At 43.0% G+C, this 20,395-nt stretch overlaps 1 protein-coding gene across 3 annotated transcripts in view; it reads right to left on the minus strand.

Annotated features, from left to right (window-relative positions):
- LOC135217494 (small ribosomal subunit protein bS1m-like) overlaps positions 1 to 20,395 on the minus strand; it is a 107,998-nt gene that overhangs the window by 46,071 nt on the left and 41,532 nt on the right. For all 3 annotated transcript variants that reach the window (XM_064253453.1, XM_064253445.1, XM_064253460.1), the window contains exon 2: positions 8,510 to 8,631. In XM_064253453.1, coding sequence (XP_064109523.1) covers positions 8,510 to 8,631 — 122 coding nt within the window. The remainder of the gene's footprint in view (positions 1 to 8,509; positions 8,632 to 20,395) is intronic.

The following is a 20,395-nucleotide window of genomic DNA, read 5'->3' on the forward strand; positions in this document are numbered from 1 at the left end:
TGTCTATTAAGATCTATAAATTTATTTACCATATAAGATATATAAATTTATTTACTATATTGTATTCTGAGTTTGTTCAGAATCATATTATTTATTATAATTGCTTTATTTATTGTTGTATGTGATAAGTATACACAGGTGTTAAGTTCAACATATATTCCCATGTAAGCCCTGTACATATATGTTAACTTTAAGCTAATCTTAAGTGTTGTTTTTCCAAATTGTATAAACAATTGTGTATATATATATATTTTCTTGCAATTATAATAATCTATTTTATTTTAAGTTTTATTGAGACCTTATTTATTTTCAATCTTGTGCCAATTCTCTGGTACGATTTCGCGCAGCGACACGAACTGAGCCCAGAAAAGGGATTTTGCCGTAAGGAAAAATCTATTTCTGGGCGATTGGTTCGTGTTGCCCAGCGAAATCCCACCCTACCCATCCCTGCGCTCAAGATTGTCTGCTAACTTCAGGATGGCCACCAGAGGCGCAGCAGTCGGTAGCGTGGGGTGGAGTAGTAGTAGTCGCTGCCCATTCTGTGGGTCGGCTCCCCTCTTGTGGGGGTTTTGTCGTAGGAGATTTCTATTGGTAAGAGGTTCGTGGTAGTGGTCTCACTCGCCCGAGTGTTCATACCGACGCCCTCTTGGAGGGTGAGCGAGTCAGTGATACTGACCTTTTTCTTTATTTTGTTTATTCTCTGGTATTTGTTAGTTCATTTACCTTAGAAATAATGGATTAAAGGGATATTTCGCTGGGCGACACGAACCAATCGCCCAGAAATAGATTTTTCCTTACGTCAAAATCCCTTTTATGGAGCCATAAGGTGCTGATGAGAGTTATGGCACCATAACATACCTAACAGAGGTGCCATTAATCGGCTTTTGGCGCCATAAAATGAAATTTGGCGCCCTAAATAGTCAAGTTTCAGTTAATGGCGGTTTTTGGTTATCAGCACCCTGCTTTGAACAGAACCCCCCCCCCCCCCACAACCCCGATAACTGGGGACAGCCTGTATTTCAGTCATCTTATGACATTACTGTACCTTAAAAATATATGGCTTACAGCTGTGTGTGAACACTCCTACAACTGTACTCTTACCAAGGCAAAAACTAATAAAGTTATCCTTATATTCAGGCACATACATTTCCTTTCATACAGTAGTATTCAAGCGATACTATTTTCTGTTAACAGATAGGGGTGACATTGGTAAAGTACTGGGAACAGGTAAAGTACTGTACTTAAATATTAAAATATGTATTAGAAAAAAAATGCAAAATAATGAGAAGTTAAAGATTATGAATGCTGATTGAAGAAGATGAATTAGCCGTGTAGTCCAATGAATGATGAAGATATGACTGCACAGCAAAGCAGAGGAATTACGTCTCCTCTTGGAGTGCCTCTTCCAATTCTTCAGGTGCTTCATTCACCAGGTGCCCTTCTTTAGGGGCTTCTGGAGGCTTTGAAGGGTCCCTCTTCATGAGTTCGAGAAACATGGTGATAGCCAGCTGGTGTGGCTGCTTCATGCTGACAAGGAGGTTACTATAGGGCATCATATATGATCAAGGGCATTTGAACTTTTTATGGAGTGTTCCATATAAGGATTGATTACCTCAGACATCTCCTGCAGCTCCCTGGTTGCCCATAATTTGGGACAGACATTCAAAAGACAGGCCTTCATCCTCCTCCTCCTCCCCGTCCCCTGAACCTGCTGCCTTTTCTTCCTCACTGGAAGACTTTGTCAGCTCTCCCAAATCTTGGTTCATCAGGTCAAAACAGGCATCAATGAAGGTGCCTACTCCAATCCTCAGTAATGTCATCAAAGCCTCTCCCCAAAGCGTCCTCGCCAATTGGACTGCCTTAGATGGCCAGACGTGGCAATTTTGAATTTACGCCAATACAGACTAACATATTCTCAGATTTCTTTATGGACCATATCTACCCATTGTTCACAGGAAATTCACATATTCGCAGTATTTTCTATAACAAATATCTACAAATAACTTTATTTTCATATCAATTTCATGATTAAATGCACTTTTTGTGATAAAACTATTAAAATAAATCAGTTAAAAGCATTTTTAGTGTGTTTTTCTTGAGTCTGAACTAACAAAATTGGTAGTTTTAAGCATTTTTATAGGGGTTCTAAGTACATATTTGCAGATTCCAGCTATTCGCGGGGAGGGGAGGGGGCAATCTGGAATGCATCCCCCACGAATACAGGGGGTTCACTGTACTCCTTCAGCTTCAATTCCCCGTCATTGTCCATTGACTTCACAAGTTGCTCAAGGGACTTCCAGGTGTAGTGTGCATTGAAGGTACAGGTCACACCCTGGTCCAGAGGCTGGAGGAGAGAAGTGGCATTGGCAGGAAGTTACTCGAACTGTACTCACAATAAGATACATAGGGTGGCCACCATGAACTCCATGAACAAGTTGTTGAGGGAATCCTTAATTTCAGGAATGAAGCTCTAAATGAACCAGTTAGATGTAAAGATCTTGGTTATCCAGGCCTTGGGGTTGTGCATCCAAAACACAAGCAGCAAGTTCTTGTTCTTATTCTTGAGGGCCCTGGGGTTTGCAGTCTTGTAAATGAGGCCTGTTTTCAGCATGAAGCCAGCAGCATTGCCACACATGAGGGTAACCCTATAGATCTCTGCTATATACTATACCCAGTTTAATATTCTATGATCTATGAGGGGATACACCTAAAATATTTCCATCTCCAGTTGGTTGGAATTTTGAAAGCATCTTGAATTTGAATGTCATTGTTTGCTTTAATCAAGACTCCTTTACCATATCTTTTTATAGGATTATAGGAATGACACCAATCTTCCTCTGTAGATATTTGCAAGCTGATAAGAAGTTTTCTTTGCCCTGTTTGTAGTTGGCAATATACTAAACCAATTTTGGGTCACCTATTGCCAGGTGTTTTTGGTTACTATAACCTCAAACTTCCTGGGTATGTAGTCTGTCTCATCCTCATCCAAATTGTTTATGGTACGTAAACAACTTTCCCTGGCAAACTGAACCAAAGATATTTCTACCATCAATATCGGATTCACAGATTTCTCTCTGGACCATATCTACCCATTATTTGCAGGAAATTTGCCTATTTGCAGTATTTTTCTATGATAAATATCCATATCCTATTTTTTAACAATTTCATCATAAAATGCACTTTTTATGATAAAACTGTTAAAAAACCAGGTATAAAAACTTTTAGTGGGTTTTTCTTGAGTTTTAACTACCAAAATAGGCCGTTTTTAGTGTTTTTATAGGGGTTCCAATTATTCACGGATTCTAACTATTCGCGGGGGGTCTGGTACACATCCCCCGCAAATACAGGGGGACCATTGTAATGTAACATTCATAAGAGATGGGACTTTTAACAATTCGTAACTTGATTCTATCCACCTTGCCAAACAATTTCATATGATTATACAATATGTCAAAATCTATTTGATCACTTACATCACTACAATAAAAAACTCTTAGATTTTCATTTATACCACCAGTATTTACACCCTGGTGTCCTGGTGTTTGGTCAAGTAGAAGGCCAGCAGCAGAATCCTTAATCAAGCAAGAGTCATCATCGGAGGGGAGAAGAACAAAATCCATGTAACGATGGTACGACTATTCATCCAGGCTGGCCCCATGCCCACCACAGAGCCACAATTAAGAGGATGATATAGCACCACCCTAGGAGTCCAACCCCAGATATAAACCCCACACCAAGTGCCTTGGGGGTCGTCAGTCTGTCGAGATCAGACCCAGCACCGAGTGCAAAGTTTAACATATAAGTTTCACCTCGCTCGAACAAGTCAGGTAGTCCAGTTCTATGGGTGAGGAGGAATGCCTTCCAACCCCACCCTCCATCAAATCTGACGGACTGTCAAAGCTTGGTCAGGTCCATTCCAAAAGTCGTTGGCAAAAGCAGTCCAAAAAACGGAGTAGAAATTTGGAGGTTGGATAGAAGGATTATTCAGGATAAAGTAGAGAGAAAGTGGAAGAGAGAGAGAAGGATTAAAAGTGAGAGAGAAAAGGTTGTAGGATATTCCGTCAGGACCTAGGCACCTGTGGGAGTGTTATAACACCCATAAAAGCCAGGGTCACTTATCCCCTCACCACTGGAAGAAGTCCTACTCAGGGAGGGCCTCTAGTAGTCGGAGACGTCTGGTCCGGGGCTCTCCTGATTATATTAGTGTTTTGGATAATTCCGTTGTGGGAGATGGCTTCATTACGCCCAGCTGAAGTATGGTTCCTAATGTCCCTTTCTTGTGCATGGCAGGAGATCCTTTTTGACAGACATGTTGTGGTCATGCCAATATAGGCGCCGGAACACCAGTGGACAGGGTATACAAACTGGTATACCACATTAGTTTGCTTCAAAGGGTCTCGCAATGGGTGGATAGGGTTATTCCTCATTAACAGGTCCCTTGTTCGGTAGGCGCAACATTGTTAGAACAACAGACTCCCTTCAAACCCTTCTCCTTGTCAAAGCTCTCACTAGTGGTATCTTCACCAGCAAATTGAAGGAGGCAGCAGAGCTGAAGGCAAAAGAATAAATCACACTTCGGCGGGCGGACAAGACAGCAGCCTCTGATTGGATTAACACTGCAAAGTATACCACCAAAAACTGGATGCCATCTGTCTGACAGTACCAAGTTCGAGCGCTTGATGAAGAACCCCACTGAAGACATTAAGAGAGAAACCGACAGTATCATGAGCACTGTATATGCAGCGACAAACGCTGTACATCTCCCGCCCATCATGGGAGACTACAATCTGGGGTATATGTATGGCAATGTCAAAACTCACAAAAATGGAAACCATCTCTAGCCTATTATAAGCCAAATGCCACCCCCTATTTACGTTCTAGCCAACCGTCTCATCATATTTTGACTCCCTACGTCCCGAGCAGCTTTAACCTATGTTCATCGGCAGAGTTCCTTAAAGAAATTCGAGACTCCTCAGGAACAGACATCATCGCCTCGCTGGACATGGAATCCTTGTTTACAAACGTTCCAGTTGATGATATTATAGACATGATTGTAGACCATGTCTATAGGGACCAATCTACCACCAGACTCAATATCCCTGAAGCTTCCTTGCGGGCCATCCTCAAGATTTGCACAAAAAAAGCCCCATCCTCCACTCACAGTGGCCAGATGTGCCACAGAAGAATGGTGTGGCAATGGCATCCCCTCTGGGTGTTCTATTCGCCAACTTTTACATGAGAACTGTGGAGGAAAGAGTCTTCGTGCACGTACTACGTAAGATACATAAACAACACCTTCGTTCAAGCCGACAATGAGGAACAGGTAGAAGCGGACCCATGCATGTTCCAGGGGTGCAGCGTGCTGAACTACACCATCAAGTTCAGTACCAACGACCAGCTCCCCTTCCTTGACATCTTTATAAGACTGAGGATGGCCTTCATACTTCGGTCTACACAAAGAAAACCAATTCAGGAATGTGCCTCAATGGTGACAGAGTGCCCCGCCAGATTCAAGAGTATGAATGTCAGGGCTTTCATAAGGAGGGTCCTCATCCACTGCTCTACCTGGCAGGACACCCACCAAGAACTTAACCGTGTCTCACAGATGCTTGTCAACAACGGGTATGCCAATAAACTCGTCAATAAAGAAGTGCGAGCTGCTCTGGACAAATGGCACAATGGAAGTGAGAGCCCGCAGCCCCATCCCCAGGACAGCATCAAAATCTTTTACGAGGCATGGGATTGGCTGTTAGGAAGAGGGGTAGCAATGTGTAACGGATCAATACATAAAAGTATTGGCATGCCTCCAAGTGAATATGTGATGGATTATGAGAGGTATGTGTAAGTTAGGTTGGATTTGAATGAAGAGCAGGATGTGTGGAGACAGGAGAATGAAAGGTTTGAGTGTTTCAAATTGGGAAATAGCTTTTAAGTGGGTGAGAAAGGCAGTGAAAACAGTATGGTCAAAAGGATCGAGTCGTGTGGTAGATGACAGGAATGAAGAGGGAAATGTAAAGGTAATATGAGCACATTATAATCAGTTGAGAAGATGGAGAGAACCACCAAAATATATAATGGAGCATCCCATTATGAAGTTAAGGGAGGAAAAGGAGAGTGAAGAAATAGAAGATATAAATTGGGGAGATAAACAGCTAGTGTTGGTGGAATGAAAGAGAAGGTCTAAAGGGAGAAGTAGAAAGAGTACGAGTACATTTACTCAGTTGTTTGAAGAGAGTACACAGGATGGGGTGTTTGATTTCGAGGGGTTTAAGAAGTCAGTAAGTATGAGGAGTGAAAATACCCTTGCTGTGTTGTTTTGGTGGTAGTGCAAATGAGGGTAAAATTGATTTTGAGGGATTTGAGGAGAATGTGGAAGGCGTGAACTTGGTGAGTTCAAAGAATGTGGAAGATAGATACGATTTGGGTGGATTGGAAACAACACCAAGTCATGAGAAGAAAAACGGTACCTACAGTGTGTGTTAGTTTCCTTTGAGTTGAAGCGCTGAAAGATTAAGTGTGGGTGTGAGTGTGAATGACAGAGTAGGCAGTACTAGAGAGTAAGAGTGGGGGTGTAGTAGTTGAATTTGCTATTGGTTTGTATGAATTAATACATTTTGTCCCTTTTTATTATGTTCTTTAGGCGTGTAGGCAAGGGATTAAGTATTCTTTGTTTTTCTTTATTTTCTTTTTGTTGTTTGAGAGTGCTCCTCTTTATCTGAACCCGAAAAGGCTTTAGTACTTGGAATAGGAAGTTGACATTTGCAACTACCAAAGCAGTCAAGCAGTTTGTGAGACTGCACCATTTTCAAGTTCTGAGTGAAGTTTTACATGTCAGTTATTTAAGACAGTGACTGTCGCAAATGGAATTGGGGTCAGAAAAAGTGCTTAGCACCTGTATGTTATGTTTCGTGAAAAATATCAGATTCTCATTTAGAAGGAGAGAAGGGCTTTTGTGTAGAAAAGACTGCATTCAGATACACCATAGTAATTTCTGCCCTCAACTCTGGTGATCCAAAAAATTGTGTATTGACCTCCACATCATCTTGACTTATGCCAAGACGAAGGATTGAGAAGATAAGGCACTAGTACAATGAGAAATGGCAGAGTTGTAGATCTGTGGTAAGTATTCTGATTACATGTAGTATTAAGGTTCTTTCAGCTATTGGGAGGAAAACTACAGGATTAAGTTCGGCTCCTAAGTTAAGTTAGGTACATATTTTTAATGTTGACAATCTCAAACCATTGTAGTATTATGGTAATAAATTAGAGTTAAGGAAAGTTTGAGTTTTATTTTCAGAACCCTCAAGTTTATTCCAACATACAATTAAAAAAAAAGCTTGTGGGACTCACTTTTTCTTTTTGCCAATTTGTTTTTTAGTTATGCATGTGTTTTGTTGTGAATGTTTAATGTAAACTTTTTTTTTTTTTTTTTTTTTTTTTTACTTGCAGTTTGCTTGTGTGTGTCAAGTGTAGACTGAGGGGCTCCCCGTTCACCCAATTGTGGAACAAGAAATCAAAGAAGCACAAACCTAAGAACAGAGATCATCCTCGCAAATACTAGAGGAAGGGATAAGATAGAGAACCGACAAGGAACACAGGGAGAGAAAGCAAAGTTGCCAGATTCTAAAAACAAAAAAAATTGGTCAGGCCGCAATTCATTCCGTTCTTCCATATACAACGCTAAATCCCAACAGGTGACGATCTCAACACACTTGCAGCAGAGAAAGTTCGACAGTACTAATTGGAAAGAAACAAAAACTAGGTGTTGATCTCTCCAATAGGAAGGATATTGATGAAATAATACTGGCTGATGTTGAGCAAGCTAACTCCTAATCGACGAAATAATACTGGTTGAAGCTGAGCTGGCTGACTCTCAATCTGAAGAAATGCCAAAGACCATAGTAGGAGGGGAACACTATAGATTTAGGTTATTGAATTAGGTTTAGGTTCTTTTGGTGGTTGTGGTAGTATTAAGTTAGGCAAAGTTAGGTATAAGAGGATAAGTTTGATGAACTATAGTGATAAGGTTAGGTAACTTTCCATTCTGGTAAGTTAAGGTAATAAATTAGGTAAAGCAAAGTCCGTTTCATTTAATAACCTTCAAATTTGTTCTCATCATTCTGCAGTATAATTGTATAGAGAAAAAAAAGTCCCTACAATATGTCTGCTATCTATTATGGTTGAAGAAAAAGTGGCCAGGAAATGTGGGGATATTCCCTCACTCTACCACCATCTCCACCATGGCATATTCTTGTTTCCAAGCTAAGTCAACGACCAGTTTTGAGCATAAGCGCCGAGGACTAAATAAAAGAATGGTTTGTATCTCACTAAGTAAAAAAGAGCATTCCATTGTGTTAAAACCTGCTTGTCAAGTCTCTTTTTTTTCTCATTTTATGTTCATGAATGTACTATATACATAATGAAGAATAATGAAATTAAAAACCTTAAAAAATATGACTGAAAAGGGTTTGAGAAAATTGTTATTACATAAAACATTACTCTGACTTACCCTGAATTTTTGCTAGGACGAACACATACACAATAGAACTTCCCACCAAAGTCAATGTATAAATCATCTCCAACTACATGAAATATCGTTCCTTCCACCACTTTGCCTCGAGGATCACCTAGCTGAAATATTAAATGATAAGCTACAATATTATTTACCTACCTTAACGCTAGAAACTTTTGGGTAATGGCTTAATTAACATCAACTGCATCAAAATTTTTTACTTAAATAAAAATCCAGTATGTATTGTACTGTGTAGTACTTACAAAAAAAAACAAGGTTCTTTGACAAAATTTTATTGTTAAAGTAATTTTTTTAAATCCAATCTATTTATAATAGCCTATCTGCAATCAGCACTCTTTTTAGACACTCCTCAATCAGCCCCTCCTTTTACACCTTTTACACACATCCCTCAATCAGGCCCCCTTTTAGACACTCCAGATTGATTGATTGTGTATTAAATCTGGCATCACAACATCTGGGTAATTGACACCAAAATAAATTAAATAGAAAAAATTAAAATTCTGAATAAATTTCATATAAAAATATCTATAAACTTATGTACCTATATAAAAATTTTCTTCATATATAAAAGTTCTTACATAGACAATCTATGTATAATTTAAATTTGGTTGAGGAGGCCTGCGTCCCCTATAAATTTATATAACTGCTCCTACCTTAGTGGGAGCTTTGAAGCAAAGCCTATGGTCTAATTGCTTGCAAAGATTAAGCACAATGTCCCTGCCCAGGGAGCAATACCAACAAAGACCAGATCAACAATACTACCTATACCATAAAACTAAATTCCAACCCTTCACCAAAACAACTGGAGGGTATCCTGGTACCGAGTACCCACAGACTCCTAAAAACACACAACCTTCAATCAAGGAGAAAAGGTAGGAAGCAATGCTTCCTAAGTTCCCTTCCCCTACACCATGCCAGCCACTGATAAGGGGCCTAACATGCTGCATTCACTATACACTGTTTCTATCTCTTTTAGATAGTGTGATGCAAACACTGACTTGCATCTCCAGAAAGTCGCTTGAAGAATCTCCGTCAGGGAAAGTTTCTTCTTAAATACCAAAGTAGAAATTGCTCTGACTTCATGCACTTCTACTTTGAGAATAGGTAAACATTCTTCACCTATTTGAGTGTGTGATTCTCTAGTCACTTCCCTTAAGAAGAATGACAGGGCATTTTTAGAAAGAGGACGCAAGGGTTCTTTACCACACCCTTAAATTACTGGAAGGGCCTCTAGTCTTCTCCATCCTCTTCAAGTAAAACTACAAGGCTCTCACTGGGCAGAGGAGAATCCCTCTTCTCAGGCCCTAATAATTCCAACAAACTCCTAATTACAAAAGAGCAAGGCCAGGGTCTACAAGGATTGTCATTTTTAGCGAGAAAATTAAGATAGTGAATAGATTGCATCTCCTCCAGAGAACCCAATTCTTCTATCCATAACCTGCAGTTCACCTACTCTTTTTTGCTGTAGCTAAGGCTATTAAAAAGACCATCTTCTTTGTCAGATTTCTGAATAAGACATCTTCCAATGGTTCCAAGAGGGGGGCCTGAAAGCCACTTTAACATCGCATCTAGATTCCAGGTCACTGAATCTTTGACATAAGTGAATAGCTTAACTCTTTCACATTTATGTGCATCTCCTTTTCATCTTAACACCATACTCCTGACACTTTCTTGGTCCCAAGTGGAGCTCCCAACCTATGTCTGACGCGTCGGCATAGAAGTTCAGGTCAGGGTTCTGTGGGTGAAGAGACTTTCCCTCCTGAAGTCTTTCTTCTGGTTTCCACCACAGCAGATGACTGTTTATTTCATGTTATCGGAAACAAACGAATCGGGGCTGACTTTTTCTGTCCCAACTGGCCCTGAGACAGAACTTGAAACACACAAGAGAACTGAAACATTCTCATGTGGAGTCTCCCTAATGACACTAACTGTTCTATTGAGGGCAAAGTGCCGATCAGGCTCATCCACTTGTTGGCCAAGCAATGTTGAAGGGCAAGAAACTCATGTATAGTCTGAAGGAAAGAATCCACTCTTTTGGGAGATGGAAAAGCCTGAAAAAGAAGTTCAGAGTCATCCCCAAATAAACTATCTCTTGAGATGGAACCAGCTGAGACCTTTGAAAGTTTATTAACAAACCTAAATCGTGAGTCCACATTAGTGTCCTTTCTAAATCCTCCGTGCACTGCTCCTTTGAAAAGCCAGTCATCCAGATGCAGCTATCTTTATTCCTTCTAGAGGCAGCCATCCTGCTAGAGGAGCTAGAACCCTCCCTTAGTCAAGAAGCCTATCGTCTTGACTGCCTACTAAGTAGGCTCAAAGAGGTTTTCAGCTCTCGCAGAAGCAGTACATTCCCTACTTGAGAAGAGAGCAATAGAGTTAATCACAGACAAGACCTCAGAGGGGTTTCACAATCAGCGGTTTGTGGTGCTGAAGTTGACAAAAAGTTGGAGACCAGTTTTAGATGCGAGCGCCCAGAATGTTTTCGTTCAAAAGACAAAATATGAAGTTTTTATGTTAAAATGTTATTGTTATAATACAATTAAGTTTGTTCATACTTACCTGGCAGATATATATAATTAAAGTGCCCACCCACCTCCCCTCAGGAGACAGTGGCACTGATAAAATATGAATAGAAAATGGGAATGGTTCCTGATATCCGCCTCCCAGCGGCGGGAATGGGTACTACCACCTGGCCGCCCACTGCGTGTGCCGCGAATTTTGAAATTCTGTCGGACTTCGGAGAATACAGCTATATATATATCTGCCAGGTAAGTATGAACAAACTTAATTGTATTATAACAATAACATTTTGTTCATGAAACTTACCTGACAGATATATATATAGCTGAATCCCACCTTCGGATGGTGGGAAGAGACAGAATAGGATTTTTAGGAAACTAAATTAAGTAGATGATATACATCTTGGTTCCTCACCTGTTAGCATAGCCGACTTCGTGATTACTGTCACCAAAGTCTACTTCTGCGTTACTAGAGTTGCCAGCGAGGTAGAGACCTGTAATGCTGGTGCGCTCTAGATGATCTGTCAACGGGGCGTGACCACAATGTGACTAGACCATATGACCATACTTCTGAGGGCAACGAAGCTAAAACCACCACCTGACCTAACCTATCAAAGTTAGTTCCATAACTTCTAGGCTAAAGAAAAGGAACGCGCCTCAAGCGACCAACCCTTCAAAGTTAAAAGCACACCTATCCCTTTTCTATAGGATAGGATTCGTGTTGCTTCCTGCCCCAATAATATATCTACGGATATGTATGGTCCTAGCGACTAACAGATCTCAAATGTCGTCTTCACATCCCGTCAGGAGTGTGAAGCGAACACAGAGTTGCTTCGCTAAAGCGTGACACTCAGGATGTTACTGAGTGTCATGCTCTGTTGAAATGCTTCCGAGGCCGCGCCCTCACCTCTTGAGCATTCATATTAAGAAAAAATCTCAAATCTTTATGCAAACATAATGAATGAGACCTCTTAAAAGAACTCCTTGGCTATAATGCCGAGTGTTCTTGGACATGACCCAGTCTGGTCTTTTTATTTTTACGGAACACCGCAGATTGTCCGTTGACCTCGACTTTCTATAGTTTTATCAAGATAAAACTTGAGAGACCCGACAGGGCACAGGACTCTCTAATGCCCTTGCCCAATAATTTGTGCCATACCCTTGGTCTCCAAGCCTTCAGGTCAAGGGTTAGACAGGTTTTCGTTCTTATCAAGAACGGAAGGCTTAGAGAACAGACCGCATTATGTCCTTTAAAGCCAAAACCTCTGATGATGGCTAAAACCTCACTAACCCTCTTTGCCGTGGCTAGAGCGGTTAGAATGGTAGCCTTTCTGGTCACGTGTATTAAGTTCGCAGAAAGGATAGGTTCGAAATGCTTTTGGCATCAGAAACTCAGACTACGTCTAAGTTCCATGCCGGAACCTTCGATCCAGAGAATTTCAAGATCTCCACAGACCTCAAAGATCGTGAAGCTTTGTTGTTTGACAGAACCGAATCTCTGAGCCTAGAGGCCGTCAACAACATATTTGCATATTCTACAATAGTTAGGACTTCTAGCTTATCTCATACTTCAGACGGAAAGATAGAACCATAAGGAAATTCACAGAGGTCGAGGTGGAGGAACAGTCATTTTCCCTTCACTATCTCCAGAAACGGCCTCCTCCGATTGAACACTGAAAATAGGCAGCACTGCTTTGCCTTGGCCAAGAGACTGCCATTAATCTTGAAGATCTTATCGCTTCTTGATAGTCTGAACGCCTTCAGACTCGGGGAGGAGAGATATTAGATACTTCACTAAGTGACGATGTTAGATTACACCGATTCTCTCGGGAAGGGTCTTTGGACAATTCTCTCTGAATTACATGACCTCTGTGAATCCAACCTCTTAAAGGCCAACATGGTGGCGACTAATGCTAATCCTCTAGGATCATGAATAAGGAAACAACTTAAGAGGGAGCTCCTTCGTCTTCAATATTACGAAAAACTTAACGAAAGGACGCCCTCAGTCTCTCCTCAACTTTCGACATACTTCTAAGTGAGGATTACTCAGACGTCAGTAGTTGTTGCCTTCGATCGAGAAGACCCGCACGGACGTGCACTAGTTTAACGAACCTCTTGAGGATCGTTACGTTCCGTGCCCAAGCCCATAACCAACTCTCTCTTCTTGAGCTATGAGAGAGCTGAGAAATTATCCGAGATGATTTGGACCACTCGATCAAAACTCACCCTTCGAGGAACTGGAGAGCCGACCAAATTGGCTTCCAATTCTTTCAGACAATGTGCCAGGACATCTGTTCCTCTGTTCGGATGTCTGGCACCCTCTCGCTATCACCCGAGGTGATCCTCAAGCCGTTGAGAGAAAATTAGAATTATTACTAGATCTTTGATGTTATTCCAATTTCTCCGTGAGGAAAAACTGTAGAGGTCTGAATTGCTGTTTATTCAGGGAAAACAAGCTTCTCCAGCGAGGAAATGGTCCCCAGCAAACTCATCCATTCCCTCACTCAGCCTGCTTCCTTCCCTAAATAAGGCTGCGCTTTGCATAAGCAGGAGAGCATTATTATAGTGCTATGCCGCGGTAGACTCGTACAGAATTTGCACGGTAAAACCGCACTGAACAGGTATAAGAGATATCTTGTTGAAATTTTCTAAGTAAACGGAAGGCATGTTCATTCATGATTACTAGAAATTTCCTCAACCCGAGGCTAAAATCCATGATTGTAGGGCAGAGAGACGGCTTAGTCAGCCATTCCCGCAGGGGAGAGAGACGTAACCAACCGCGCATGTCACAGAGCTAGCCGGTACTGCGTAGATCACAGTAACAGCAGCCTTGTTCATTCATCGTCTCGCACTATCTGCCTGAGTTGCCAGCTACTCCCTTTACGAAGGAATAGGTATGATATTATCGAGCAAAAGGAAGCTCTCAAGCAGGCATATTTAAACGAAACAGAATTCGCTAAATACAGAAGCTGAGTTGGTGTTGTCGTAACAATACCTGAAGAGTTGTTCTTACTCCGAAAACTCTTGGAAGGTTGAAGGGAGTGTCAAATAAATACATTAGAACAACAGTTCTTTCGGCTTCTATCCGCAGAGGTAAATACGATATGCGTATATGACTTGACCCATGCGTTAGCAAAATGACGCAAAGATAAACTACGTAAGTATTATAGTAATTTGAACATCAAATTTTCTACTACATCTTTCCTCGACGAGGAAGAGAGAACGAAAGGAAAACGACTGTCCACGTTCTAATGAATGAGACTTTTTTAAAAGAACTCCTTGACTCTTTGCCAAGAGAAGGGAGTAATATTCGAATAGAGATCATCAAGTGAGAACCGAGGATCGAAAAGGACCGTTCAATGTTCTTATGATATTGGACATAAGACTTCCTGGATCTAGTCTACAAGTCTTTTTCTTACTCCCCGGATGAGCCTCTGAAAATGAATGAGAGCTCTTCCGAAATTTGTTAATGAGTTTATCCGCTTAACGATAAAAACGTTAAAATCTATGTCAATGAGAACTACCCCATTTATGAGGGGTCCCCCACTTAAATGACAAAACGTTTAGTATCTTGACAATGGGGAAAACGTCCTTACTTGACAAAACAATTTGGCACATTGCTAATAGGGGAAAACCCTTTAACATGACCGAAAGTCACCCAGGAATCCGAGTATATAATCTTCCCGATTCTCAGAGAAATCGATGAAGAGGCAAGAGGGATCAAAGAAAAAATTCGGGTATGTCTCTCCGCTAACTCCGAATCCTTCTTTAAAAATTTCTGTAAAGGAATGTCCTGTGGAGAGTCCTGAAAAAACCTCCTCTTGACGAGCGTTTAGAAAGCGTCAAGCGTCCTAAGAAACGTCCTGAACAGCAAATAAGACGCCGTCTACAAGTCTTTTCTCTCGCAAAGCGTCCTGCCGAGCTTCCACCGAAGCGTCCTGGCGAATGTCCACAAAAGCGTCCTCATAAGCGTCCTGCTGAGTCCTCAAAAGCGTCCTGCTTAGCGTCCTGCTGAGCGTCCTCAAAAAACGTCCTGCTTAGCTGCGAGCGTGTCTGAGCAGAGAACACCAAGTCTTCTGAACGACATTTCAGAGAGGATCTCGTTGAGCGCCCTGAAGCATGCAAGGCCCGCCAAGAGGCGTCCTGGCGAGCGACCTTGCCCACATCTCAATGTTATGACGAACCGCGTTTTGCGGATGACGTTGAATATTTTCAAGGGACGTCCTCATGCGAGTCTCCATGGAGAGCCGCACGCTGCTTCTGAAGTTTGTGAACACTAAAGGAAGACGTACGGCTTTCGTCTTCAAGACGGGCCTTAAAGACCTTCATACCTTCTTACAAAGACAGTGGCCGCCTGTGTGACAACTTGCGTCATAGTAATGCAAAAGAACATCTCCAGAAACGCACTCAGCAAAGGAACGCCGAGCGTCCGAAAGACACCCTCGCAAGGTGCTTGCCGAGCGTCCTGGAGAATGTCTCTACTTATAGGACGTCGAGCACCTCCAAAAGCTTCCTCACGTCTAAATTGCCCGTCTTATGCCGAACCAGAGACATAAGTTGTTTGACTGTGCAAAGCAGCTTGCCGGACGTCAAACTTATCAGCTTGCTTTTTCGAAGTAAAGCGAACATTACATAACGTATACGGAGCGCCATGAGGAGAGGAGACGAATACTGAGTTGCTCCTCCAAAAGGTGGAATCAAGAATGTCCTTGATTACCATATTCTTTTGGAATGCTAGCGAGGTTGAAACAGCTCTAACTTCATGAGCGTTCACTCGCAGGAGGCTTAAATCACTCTTCTGGCAAGATGAATGAGCCTCCTTAATATGTCCCTTAGGAAAAGAGCCAGTGCATTCTTCGAAAAGGGTAAATGTGTATACTCTTCCTGAGCACCATAAATTACCCGAAGGACCTCTTACTTCCTTCGTTTATGTAAATAAAATTTGAGAGCCCTGACAGGGCACAGGACTCTTTCATCCTCTCGTGACGAGAGAGAGGCGTGGAAGCGTCCTCTTCTCTAAAGCTTCGTTAAGGGGGCATGAGTCCTTCCGAGAGCTCCAAAACCCTGTGTGGGGAGGACGCCTCGGAGGACGAGAAGCAATCCTTCAAGATTCGTGCACGTGCTCGATCTTCGGCAGCCTGGGTTGCGACAACAGGACCTGCCAAAAGGAAGCCAGATCAGCGTGAAAAACCCGTAACCCTCCTTCGGCTTTTGACATGCCCTCTCCCTGGTTTCCTGGGAGTCCGACAGAGGTCTAGGACCAGAGGCGTTATGGGGCCGATCTGACGTTCCCTCCTGACGAGAGAGAGGACGTGAAGCGTCCTCTTCTCTAAAGCTCTTAGAGGGCGGGCGAGTCCTTCCAAGAGCTCCAACCCTTGCGCGGGGAGGACGCCTCGGAGGACGAGAAGCAATCCTTCAAGATTCGTGCACGTGCACGATCTTTAGCAGCCTGGGAATCGTCAGCAGGTCCTGCTGAAGGGACGCCAGATCGGTGGGGAGCCCCCGTAACCCTCTTGCGGCTTTCGACATGCCCTCGACCCTGAGTCCTGGGAGTCCGACAGAGGTCCAGGCCTAGAGGCATTATGGGGCCGATCTGACGCCCCCTCCACAACACAAGGGGCACTACACTTCACAACACTGATTGGAGAGCGAGCACTTTCTTCTCTAGGCCCGTAAGCCCTACCACAGGGTTAGGCAAAATAAATACTACAGGACGTTAGAAGGTTCATTATTCTAACTTCTGTTTACTGTGGAGGAAAACCCCTGATTCTAACACGCTCTAAAATGCCTACATGAATCCTACTTCTTCAGTAATCAGTCACACATTACACTAATTACATTGATCTTTATGCAAAGAAAACATGTAAACGTCATATATACTAAGCGAGTGTCTACCGAAAGTTCCGGTAGCCTCACCTTACCCCATGCAGACAACAAAGTCTGAAACTAGGCTAACTAGCTTCAGACAACATATGCAATGAAAAAATTTAACTTATGATAGCGTATGCCTAGCCACAAATCCAAGTCAATAATCGAAAGAATAATTAGGATATTAAGCGGCTAATGAAGTTTCGAAATCCTAGGCGGAGGTCCTGTTAAACAGCTGTTTTTACCGACCGGCGACAGAAAAAATATGAATAGAAAATGGAATGGTTCCTGATATCCGCCTCCCAGCGGCGGGAATGGGTACTACCACCTGGCCGCCCACTGCGTGTGCCGCGAATTTTGAAATTCTGTCGGACTTCGGAGAATACAGCTATATATATATCTGTCAGGTAAGTTTCATGAACAAAACAAAGTTTAATGTATACTTACCTGGCAGGTATATATATAGCTATCTTCTCTGTTCCACCTGGCAGAAATTTTCAAATCTCGCAGTAAACGCTAGTAACCTATTAGTAGTTCAGGCAACCACCACCCCATTACCGTGGCGCTAGCGCCAGGAACCGTTCCCACTTGGGCCAGATTTTCTCTGAACCCTGTCTCCTGAGGGGAGGAGGGTGGGCATTAAATTATATATACCTGCCAGGTAAGTATACATTAAACTTTGTTTTAACATAAATATGATATTGTAATGATACAATTAAGTTTGTTCATACTTACCTGGCAGATATATATATAGCTGCTAATTTCCGACACCGACAGAATTTAAAACTTACGACACACGTAGTGGAGTCAGGTGGTTAGTACCCATCCCGCCGCTGGGAGGTATCAGGAATCATTCCCATTTTCTATTCATAATTTTTATTTCCACTGTCTCCTGAGGGGAGGTGGGCGGGGTAAAAATTTAATTATATATATCTTGCAGGTAAGTATGAACAAATTTAATTGTTATTCATTACAATATCATTTTGTTCATGCAACTTATTGTCAGATATATATAGCTGAATCCCACCTTTGGTGGTGGGAGAGACAGAATAGAGGATTTAGGAAACACATATGTGCAGATAATTGATATCTTGGTTCCTTACCTGTTAGCATAGCTGGCTTCGTGATTACTGCCACGTAAGTCTGCTTGTGCTACTAGAGTTGCCAGCAAGGTAGAGACCTATGAGGCTGGTGCACTCCAGATGATCTGTCAACAGGGGCGAGACCACGACGTGACTAGACCATGGACCATACTAATGAGGGCAACGAGACAAAAAATACCACCACCTGGCTTAGTTTACCAAAGGTATCCCACTTAACTAAGCTAATGGAAGGGAGACCCGCCCCAGGCGGTCACCCCACAACCATAAACACAAATTAAAAACCCCCCTAATCCCTAAAGGATAGGATGAGTGTTACCTCCTTGCCCCCAAAACAGTGTCTGCAGCAATGTATGGTCCGAGGGAGAAGCAATTTTCGTATTGTCACTTTCACCTCCCGCAGGTAGTGTGAAGCGAACACCGAATTGCTTCTCCAAAATGTGGCATTCAAAATATCTTTGAGCGCCATATTTTTGTGAAAGGCTACCGAAGTAGCAATAGCTCTCACCTCGTGAGCTTTTACTTTCAGAAGCTTTAAATCACTATCACTACACTTATTATGCGCTTCTTGAATCGTATTCCTGATGAAGAACGCCAGTGCGTTTTTCGACATAGGAAGATCAGGTTTCCTCACTGAACACCACAAATTGTCCGATGAACCTCTGCAAGCTTTAGTTCTCTGCAGATAGTAACTCTAGAGCCCTGACAGGACACAGGAATCTCTCACGTTCGTTTCCAACTATATCTGACAACCCTTTGATTTCAAAGGTCCTCGGCCACGGTTGGAAGGATTCTCGTTCTTTGCTAAGAACATGGGACTTAAAGAACAACACCGCACTACTTTCTGAAAATCCAATCTGCTTGCTAATGGCCTGAATTTCGCTAACCCTCTTCGCCGTCGCCAGAGCGGTTAGGAAGATCGTTTTCTTCGTCAGATTCCTGATAGAAACTGAATGAAGCGGTTCGAAGTGACTCGACATCAAATATTTGAGTACCACATCCAAGTTCCACGAGGGTACTTTAGGCTGGGGACTACCTTCCTAGTCTCGAACGATCTAATAAGATCATGAAGTCTTTATTTATTAGACAAATCGAGTCCTCTGTGCCTAAAGACTACAGAAAGCACGCTCCTGTAGCCTTTAATGTTGGAACAGCTAAACTTCATTCCTCTCTCAGATAGAGAAGGAAGTCAGCTATCTGGCTCACAGAGGTTGTGGTGGAGGAAATGCCCTTCTTCCTGCACCAGGATCTGAAGACAGCCCACTTCGATTGGTACATAGCGATTGAGGAGGGCCTCCTTGCTGGTGGCAATCGCCTTCGCCACAGGTCTTGAAAAACCCCTCGCTCTTGGCCAACTTCTTGATAGTCTGAACGCAGTCAGACTCAGAGCGGGGAGGTTTTTGTGGTACCTCTCGAAGTGGGGCTGTCTGAGTAGATCTTTCCTTAAGGGTAGAGTCCTCGGAAAGTCTACCAGGAAGGACATCACCTCTGTGAACCAGTCGGCTGCCGGCCAGAAGGGGGCGATGAGTGTCATCCTCGCTCCTTCCGATGCCGCAAACTTCCTCATCACTTCCCCGAGGATCTTGAGCGGAGGGGGAAAAAGCGTATATGTCTAGGCCCGACCAACTCCAAAGTAGGGCGTCTACTGCGACTGCTCCCGGGTCCAGAACTGGGAGCAATAGAGTTGAAGTCTTCTCGTCCTGGACGTTGCGAAGACACCTCCTGTGGACAGCCCCACAGGTTCCACAGCGACTGGCAAACTCTTGGTGAAGGGTCCACTCTGTCGGCAAACAGCTGTCCTCGCCGACTGAGAAGGTCCGCCCGAACATTCTGTACTCCTGACACGAACCTTGTCAGGATCGTGACTTCTTGCGCTTTTTGCCCACAAAAGGAGTTCCTTTGCGATGGCAAACAGAGAAGGCGAGTGAGTTCCCCCTTGATTCTAGGTATGCCAGCGCTGTGGTGTTGTCCGCATTGATCTGAACGACTTTGCCGGATACTTCTTCCTGGAAAAACCTGAGAGCCAGATAAATGGCTGACAGCTCTTTCAGATTGATGTGCCAGGACACCTGTTCCCATCTCCAGGTGCCCGACACTTCTTTCCCTCCTAGTGTTGCTCCCCAAACCCGTGGACGACGCGTCGGAAAACAAACACTAGGTCGGGTTCCGAAGTTTGAGGGAGAGCCCTTCTGCGAGCTTCGAGGATCTGACCACCAACTTAGGTGATCCTTCACCTCTCTCGTTAAACACAAGATCGCCTCCAGATCTTGCTTGTTCTTCCAACTGTTGGCTAGGAAGAATTGAAGAGGTCTGAGGTGCAGCCTTCCCAGAGAAACAAACTTCTCCAGTGAGGAAATGGTCCCCAGCAAACTCAT

The sequence above is a fragment of the Macrobrachium nipponense genome, chromosome 19, assembly GCF_015104395.2.
Source record: "Macrobrachium nipponense isolate FS-2020 chromosome 19, ASM1510439v2, whole genome shotgun sequence".
In the NCBI taxonomy this organism is placed as follows: domain Eukaryota; kingdom Metazoa; phylum Arthropoda; class Malacostraca; order Decapoda; family Palaemonidae; genus Macrobrachium; species Macrobrachium nipponense.